Source organism: Tupaia chinensis, unplaced genomic scaffold (genome assembly GCF_000334495.1).
Source record: "Tupaia chinensis unplaced genomic scaffold, TupChi_1.0 Scaffold000037_18, whole genome shotgun sequence".
Classification (NCBI taxonomy): domain Eukaryota; kingdom Metazoa; phylum Chordata; class Mammalia; order Scandentia; family Tupaiidae; genus Tupaia; species Tupaia belangeri.
Genome location: NW_006159476.1, coordinates 173,861 through 182,379, shown reverse-complemented (window position 1 = coordinate 182,379; position 8,519 = coordinate 173,861). Strand labels below are relative to the sequence as shown.

At 57.5% G+C, this 8,519-nt stretch overlaps 1 protein-coding gene and 1 long non-coding RNA gene across 2 annotated transcripts in view; one reads left to right on the top strand and one right to left on the bottom strand.

The window, feature by feature from the left end:
- LOC106734920 (uncharacterized) overlaps positions 1–1,997 on the top strand; it is a 3,057-nt gene extending 1,060 nt beyond the window's left edge. The window contains exon 2 of the long non-coding RNA XR_001370408.2: positions 1,379–1,997. This is a non-coding gene — a long non-coding RNA (uncharacterized LOC106734920). The remainder of the gene's footprint in view (positions 1–1,378) is intronic.
- Positions 1,137–8,519, bottom strand: part of RCN1 (reticulocalbin 1) — a gene marked incomplete at its 5' end in the record, with an annotated part of 13,218 nt that continues 5,835 nt past the window's right edge. The window contains 3 exon segments of the mRNA XM_014587984.2: positions 1,137–2,231; positions 3,078–3,277; positions 6,939–6,999. Coding sequence (XP_014443470.1) covers positions 2,124–2,231; positions 3,078–3,277; positions 6,939–6,999 — 369 coding nt within the window.

Below are 8,519 nucleotides of genomic sequence, written 5' to 3'. Positions count from 1 at the left end.
GAGCAGAGGCCCTGAGCGCTGGCTGCCGTTAAGCACCGAGGAATCGGGAGATGCGTAACGTCCCATTCCGCAAGTGCGACGGTTTTTATGTTTAAATCCCCTTTCATTGAAGCTACTAGCACTCTCGCTCATTCCACAAATAACGACTGAGCACTTGCTGTGTGCTAGATGCCATGGTTCCGGGCTTGGCAACAAGCAGTCGGGCGGGCCAGGCCGCTGTTCGGTGCTGTGTCCGGTTAGAGAGGCGGGTGTGCAGTAGGCTGAGTGGTGGCCCCCCCAAGAGGTAAGAGTTGGCTCCCGGCCCTCCGGGACCCGCGAACATGACCTTATTTGGAAAGACGGTCTTTGCAGATGTCGTTAAAGCCCATGCGATGAGACCACCCTGGGTTGTAGACAAGCCCTACATCCAGTGACAAGTGTCCTGGTAAGAGGCACACAGAGAGACGCAGAGAAGGCAGAGGCGGAGATAGGTATGCCAGGACCACAGCTAAGTAGCTCCCAGGCTCCCAGAGGCCCTGGAGGGAGCACCGGCCCCGACACCTGGCTTTCAGACCCAGCCCCGGTGCAGTGCATCCCTGGCGGTGACCTCCTGGGCCGTGGCGATCTGCAGCGGCGGTAGAAAACAGATCTGACCGTGGGCGGTGCACACCAAGAACATGAAACGGATGGGATGGGGCCAGTGGGCTACTTGTGTGGTCTGAAAATCCTCACTGAGGAGGCGACAGGAGTTACCTGAGAAAAAGGGATAGTGTCCTATATCTGAGGGGACAGCCAGGGCCGGAGGCCAACCTGGGAAAGACCTCGGCGCGTCTGATGACCAGAACGTCAGTGAGGCTGGAATGTGGAGGGGACAGGGCGAGTGGTGAGGAGGTGATACCGAGGTGGGTGGGAGCAGATGCCGTGGGGCCCCAGTGGCCCTGGGAGGACTGGGGTCTCCCAGGTGGACCCCATCTCAGAAAGACGGCACAGACGGGCAGGAGCACGGATGCTTCCTTAGTAAATGTGAGCACAGCCTGAGCGCTTTAGTCCGTTAAAAACCACAGCCTTTACCCGTTCTCAGAACCCCCTGCCCTCGTGTAATTCTTTATGAGTAACAGTGTCACAAATCCTGAGGTCAGACAGCACAGGACGCAGTGGGAATCTCAGGGGGTCCTTTATTTCCTTCGCTTTCATTTCACAAGGTGAAATTTCAACCTGCCCAGATTATTTCTGCCAGTTCCGGCAATGGCTGAGACCCCCTGTCCCACTTCCAAGGCGGAAGCCATCCCCGACGAGGTCCGAGGGCTGTGGAGACCCCGGGCTGGTCAGGGCCCGCCCGAGAGCCCCAGCATGGTGTGCCAGGATCCCACCGCCTCGTTCCAATCAGGGATGGGCAGAGGTGGGCGGTATTGCTAGCCGCTACTTCAGAGACCAGGCCTACCTCACTCACACGTAAAGGAAGCATTCTCAAGTATATCTGCAGTCTTACCCTTTCCCGATCGTTCTTCAAATGCCTGGCATTACCCTTCCCTACCTGTAAAATTCCCTTCTTTTTCACATTATCTTCCTTGATTGCTTCTTAGTATAAAGACAAAAGAACAAAGATGTGGATTTATTGTGCACAGTTGCAGGTCTCTAGGGAAAAAACGCCCAGAGCTTTTCCATGCCGCCTGCAGTAAGTACGGAGTCGAGGAGGGGGTCTGAAATAACCTGCTGTGGGGACACCAGCAGGGCTTAGTCAGAATCCGCTCGCCAACCACGTAACAGTGACAGATAAAAAAGCTGGCAGTTAAAATACACAGCCGTCACTCCATGTATCGCCCCCCCAAGCCTGCCCGACTTCTGAATAACAGGGCTTCCTAAGTTTTACTCCCCTTCAGTTCAACGGACAAAACGTAGCCACGTCTTAGCAATGGATCTGTCCCCAAAGAGAATGGCAATTTACCAGGATTTTAATTCAGTCTGGAGGAATGTGACTGAAAGAGTAAGGGCCATTTCCTAGTAAATGCCGAATGGGGGAAAAAGAATTACCCAAATGTGAACACCGTATAGCCTTGCTTTTGGGGGGACACGATGGCCATGCGTTAGACGGGGAGCCGTCGGAGTCCGGAAGGCCACGCCAGCGGCCGGTCCTGGAGCGCCCGTCAAAGCTCGTCGTGGTTCTTCGTTAGGTCCTCCCCGTAGTTGGTCGCCTGGCTCCCGACGAACATGTTCCAGTTCTCCAGGATCTCCTCCTTGGTCAGCTTCTCGTCCTGGGTACAGGGGAGACGCCCTGAGCGCTGGCAGCTCAGCAGGGCGCGGGCACTGCGCGGACCCGCAGTGAAGTCCCGCAGCAGGCCGGCAGTCCCCAGGTGGCCCGGGAAGCCTGCTTCCCTTTCGTGCCCTAGCCGCATACCCTGGCTGTGCACGGCCTCAGAACTGCAGCGACCAGCAGGTGGGCAGGCAGGACTTTGCTCTAAACAAATCCCTTACTTGCGTTTTTATCAGTCAACCCGGGAGCACAGGGCCCGCTGGTGGCCCGGCGGCAATGCCACTCTGTGATGCTAGGCTTCCCTGACACCCTGGGGACACGCGTGTGCCTGTGATCTGGCTGCTGAGGCAGGGGGGTCACGGCATGGGGGTGCCTGTCTCCATGGAAGAAATGAATACATAAAATAATAATAACAGGATGAACACGGAGGTACTGGACATGGAGCCAGAAGTGCGAGCCTGCTGGCTCAGGTCCAGGCATGGATGGGGTGGGCTTCCCCGGCCTGACGCTCACACCTGATACCTGTCCGAGACCGAGCAAAGGCTGAGCTGGCTGGAGGGTGATGCAGGGCACACTCTTTACATCCACATCCTGCTCCAGCAGATGAATGACAGGACTTACTGGGAGCCGGGACTGGGAGGCGCCATGCCCGCGGTGCACTCCCGGGACAGCCTGGGCCTAAGCAGCTACCGCGGGTGAGCACGGGATCTGCTCCAGTGCCCAGGGCCCCTCCTGCGGGACCATGGGGCGGGTGAGGACATCTCACCAGCTGACCCTGCCATCACAACAGCAAACTAAACCGTGTGTCAACGGTTGCCCTCGGCGGCGAGTCTGGGCCCGCGAATACCTTGTTCCTGTCGGACTCGTACACCAGGTGCCTGGCCTCGGCCTGCGCGTGGTCGTAGTCCTGCGGGAGGATCCAGTGGCGAATCTCATCTTTGTCCAACTTCCCGTCCTTGTTTAGGTCCCGGAACTCACTGAACTGCTCCCGTTCGGACAGAACCCAGTCTGGCTCGGGGCCGTTCTCCTCGTGCGAAAACATATCGGCTGGAAGGGAAGGTCCTTCTTGGTTAGGAAGACGGCGGGAAGTGGGGGAGGCTGAAGATGGAATATGTGACCCCCGCGTTTCTGGAAGGGCGACGGCCAATGGAGAGCTGACTCAGAGCTCTGGGGAGTCTCGGAGGTGATTCTGCCATGACTGGTCTGTAAGGTCACGTGAGGATCCAGAAGACTGGGCGGAGGACCCAGAGAGGGACGCTGGACTTGGCCTGGGGCTGGGATTGGGTTATGTCATTCAGCGACTGAACCTTAGTTTTCCTCGCCTGTGGAATGGGGATGGTACCTCAGGTCGGGGTTACCATGCAGGTCAAACGGGCCAGTGGCCAATGCGAACCGGCACAAATAGGCGAACACTTCGCTGTGACCAAGGCTAAGCTCTCGTGGTGGTCCAGGGGCTGGACAGAGCGCTCCGCCTGCATCTTCTGGGTGTCCATGACCACCGCATGAAGCAGGCGCTTACTGGGCCCCATTAGATGTGCATGCCAAGGTCACCTCGGACACGGCCCCGCGCTGCACAGGAGCACGGGCGCTGCTTCCCACCCCGGCCCTAGCCGTGGAGCTTGTGACGCATGGGGCTTATGTCATTCTGTCATTTTATGACGCCTCATAACCCTTCTGGAAGACAGATCACCCCGTGTCACAAAACGGCAGGGAGAGGAAAATCGGGAGATGCCCTGTGCATGCCTCTTCCGTCACTGGGTCTTCCTGGACAGACAGCTAGCCTGTGGCAGGCTCTCGCGGATGGGGGGCCGCCCGGGGAAGACCAGAGCTCTGGGGAGTCTCGGAGGTGATTCTGCCATGACTGGTCTGTAAGGTCACGTGAGGATCCAGAAGACTGGGCGGAGGACCCAGAGAGGGACGCTGGACTTGGCCTGGGGCTGGGATTGGGTTATGTCATTCAGCGACTGAACCTTAGTTTTCCTCGCCTGTGGAATGGGGATGGTACCTCAGGTCGGGGTTACCATGCAGGTCAAACGGGCCAGTGGCCAATGCGAACCGGCACAAATAGGCGAACACTTCGCTGTGACCAAGGCTAAGCTCTCGTGGTGGTCCAGGGGCTGGACAGAGCGCTCCGCCTGCATCTTCTGGGTGTCCATGACCACCGCATGAAGCAGGCGCTTACTGGGCCCCATTAGATGTGCATGCCAAGGTCACCTCGGACACGGCCCCGCGCTGCACAGGAGCACGGGCGCTGCTTCCCACCCCGGCCCTAGCCGTGGAGCTTGTGACGCATGGGGCTTATGTCATTCTGTCATTTTATGACGCCTCATAACCCTTCTGGAAGACAGATCACCCCGTGTCACAAAACGGCAGGGGAGAGGAAAATCGGGAGATGCCCTGTGCATGCCTCTTCCGTCACTGGGTCTTCCTGGACAGACAGCTAGCCTGTGGCAGCTTCTCGCGAATGGAGCACCGCCTGGAAATGACAGGTGGAAGGGGCAGGCGGTGGAGGAAGGAGAGAGGCCAGACCCTTGGCTCCCGGCACCTGATGCTGCACAGGGTCTGGAGAAGGGCTGCCACACAGACCTGGTAACCTGAGCCTCGTCCGGTCCTGCTAGGGCAGGTGTTCATTCCCACTCGGCAGACTGGGAAACGGAGGTGGGAGTGATTGCAAGACTCCCCTGGCACACAGCTCGTAAACGGGCAGTCAGGGCTGTCACTTCCAGCCCTCCCGCTTCTCCACACCACCCCACTTTCCCACCCGTCCCTGTCTGAAAAGGCTCCCCCAGACAAAAAGGAAGTCATTTGTCAGACAAGTTGATACACTGGGTCCCTCAGATCACGGGTTGCTCAGTACTCAATCTGCAAGCTCTATCTCTGCTCAGGGTAAAGAACAGGATGCTCCTAGGACCAGCACGTGGTGTAACGGTTACATCACTGGACTCCCACATAGTCGATCGTGGTTTGAATCCCGGACCTGGCAACCTTAAACTCACGCCGGGTATGTGTGCATGGGTGCCCAAAATCCCTAGAGAATGGAGGAGAAGGCATTGGTGTAGTCATCCCTCTGGGGGATGATCTCTCACTTTCTGTCTCTGTCTCTCCGGTGAGCACAAGTGCCCTCTAGCAAAAGTAACTCTAAAGAAAAAACAAATGGGATACTCTTTTCAGGCAGAGCCATGCAGGGAGTTTTGCTCTAGTCTGCCCCTTTTCTGTGCAGCGTCCAGGAGGCCAGGAGAGCACAGGCTTCCCGTCAATGCCGCTGCATTGTTCTACCGATCAGTCAGCCTTCTTGTCAGTCTCATTCCATCACCACCGACTCGGAGCGCCGGTCCGTGCGTGTGCCCGCAGGGGCAGCTCCGTGCCTGCACTGGTGAGGTGGCTGTCAGCATCGTTAGCCTGCGAAGCTGCAGACCGATGTCACCTTACCGTGGCAAGGGCTCCCTGTGCTACCAGGGACAGAGCCAACAGTGTCTGGGGCTCAGGACCCAGTGGACTGTGTGCTCATTAGAAGAAAGTGGGGACTACCAGCTAGTATAATGGCTACGTCGCTGGATTCCCACGTAGTGGACCACGGTTCGAGTCTTGGACCCGGTGGCTTAAACTCACGCCGGGCGTGTGTGCGTGCCCAAGATCCTGAGAGAACAATGGAAGAGAAGGGATTGCGGTGTGGCCATGCTCCCTGGGGGGAGAGTTCTCACTTTCTGTCTCTCTGTTTCTCTCTGTCTTTCTGGCGAGTGCACACACCCTATAACAAAAGCCTCTCAAAAAAAAAAAAAAAAGAAGAAAAAGAAGAAAGTGTGAAAGTGTATTGTTCTTCACTAAAGAATACGAAGGCACGGATCCTGGCTGACGGTGCCCACTCCATACGCCCACAAGGCGGCCACTGAGTGCAACTCGGCTACAGGGAAAGGGAATTACTAGCCTCTATCCCACATCACAGACAAATGACAAATGGCCCTTCCCTGTTTTCCTACGTCAACACCGGAATCCGTTTTCTGGCTTTCACTTTGAGACGTGGGGGACAAGAGCTGTCACGAGGAGGCAGCCTGTGGCTGGAGCCAAGCGCTGGGTGGCTGGCGAGGACGCGGGGGAGGACACCTCCTGGGGCTGCTGCAGCCCTTCTCACTCCCCAGGCCTGGTCAGCCAGGGCTCGACACCCCAAGACACTCACCTCCATGCTGCTTTAGGGAGCCTGTTCGGCACAGGACGTCCGGCGTGGACCGCCACCCAAAGGAGGAGGCGAGCAGAGTGGCTTGGGGGGGCACGTGCCTCTAGGGAGAGCCTTTCCCTGCAGAGCCCGGCGGGTGCCGGGCCCTCTGCTACACAGCCACAGCTGCTCGCTCCCGGCCCACTGCTCCGTCTGATCTGAGTCTGTTCCTCCGACACTGACTGCTCGGGCCTAGTGTGATCCCCACCCCCGGGATCTCCTGTGCGGCTCCCCAGGTAAGGCTGGGTGGCGTGATGAAAGGCCCCTTTCAGAGCCGCCAGGCCACTGCACTGGCCAGCCTGGTGGGAGGCCGCCTTTTCATCTCTTCCCCCGACTAAGGCCGCCTGTGCACCACGAGGGCCGGGGAGACCAGGAGCGGTCACAGTCGACACCGCCGGCCTTGCAGCCATTGCTGTGAGGCAGACAGAGGAGAATGTCCAGACACGCAGGCAGGGCCGCCTGGCTGGGACGGCTGAGCAGGACTGCGGCCACACTCACCGACATACTCGTCCTGGTCCACAAACCCGTCCCCGTCCTTGTCAATGTCCTCCAGAGTCTCCTAGGAAGCAAGGGGACAGGTGAGGGTGGCCACATGCCCCGAGAACCCCACTGTCCTTTGTCCGGCGTGTCCAGCTAGGACTTGGTGACTTCTGGCCCATCTCCACAGCTCCCTGCATGAGTTTCTATCTGTAAAAAATTAGGCAGTTGGTTCCTGACCCTTGTCACCCTCGAGGTCAACACTCCCTTCAATGGCGCATGCACCTGCGAACCCAGAGGTGCCCCGATGATATCAGGACAGCCCACCAAGCCGGCCGTCTCCACCATCCGGCGAAAACAGCCCCGCAGGGGACCGGCGAGGACCTCGGTGCAACAACAGCTGGACTGAAGGGTCACAGACCCCAGGGCTCCCTGGCTATGCACATGGAGTAGCAGCAGAGAAACGTGATCGTGGACAGTGAGAAGTTAAAGTGTATTTCTGAATGTTGAGGGACCTCTGGCATATTTGACTTCTTTTTTTTTGAGAAGATTTTTGCTATAGGGCACGTGTGTGTGCCAGAAAGACAGAGACAGAGAGACAGAAAGCAAGAAATCACCCCCCCAGGGGGGATGGCCACACCGCAATCCCTTCTCCTCCATTCTCCTCTCAGGATCTTGGGCACGCATGCACACGCGTCTGGTGTGAGTTTAAGCAACCAGGTCCAGGACTCGAACTGTGGTCAACTCCATGGGAGTCCAGTGACATAGCCATTACTCCAACTGCTGGTCCCCCATATTTAACTTCTTAATTAGGTTTTTGCTACAGTCTGTAAACTGGGCACAGCCACCCAAGGCACCTACGTCAAAGAACACAGCCAATCGGGGCCAGCAGGTGGTATGGTGGGTAAGGTGCTGGACTCTCATATGGTAGACTGCAGTTCAAGTCCCAGACCTGGCAGCCTACTTTCTCTCTCTCTCTGGTGAGTGTATATGCCCTAAAAAGAAAATACTAATAAATAAAATTAAAAATTAAATAATTATTTTTAAAAAAGAAAATAGCCAACCTGAGAGTTTTGCCTGACCCCCCTCATCACCCTCAGGCACTAAACGGATGTCGGGTGGCCAAGAAGGATGGTTCTCGGAGCTGCGGCCCGGGCTTTGGGTCGTGGTGATCATGGGACAAAGCATGAGCAAGACCAGAGCCCCCCCCCAACTAGGAGCTAACGTGGTCCCGAGCCGAGGGCAAGCACGGCACGGCTGCTGCTTCCCGCAGTGGGGCAGCTGGGGCGGGCGAAGGACACCCGTCGGGAGGCAGGCGCTGGCGTGTATCTAACTGTCACGGAGAATGAAGACATCCAGGCCCCAACAGAACACTCCGGCAGCCAGGGCGGTGCGCAGTAACGCAGTCCACGATGCTGAAGCCACGGGAGAGTCCCGGGTCTGCACCCGAGGACAGACGACAGCCTGAACACTCCACGGGGTAAGCCTGTCTCCTCCTTTCAGTCTTGCTTGCTCATCAAAGAAATCAGCTTTTTAAAAAGACATTCAGTCTTATGAACATCGTCAACCCTCAAAGCCTCGAGTCGGACTGTCTGCCTGCTG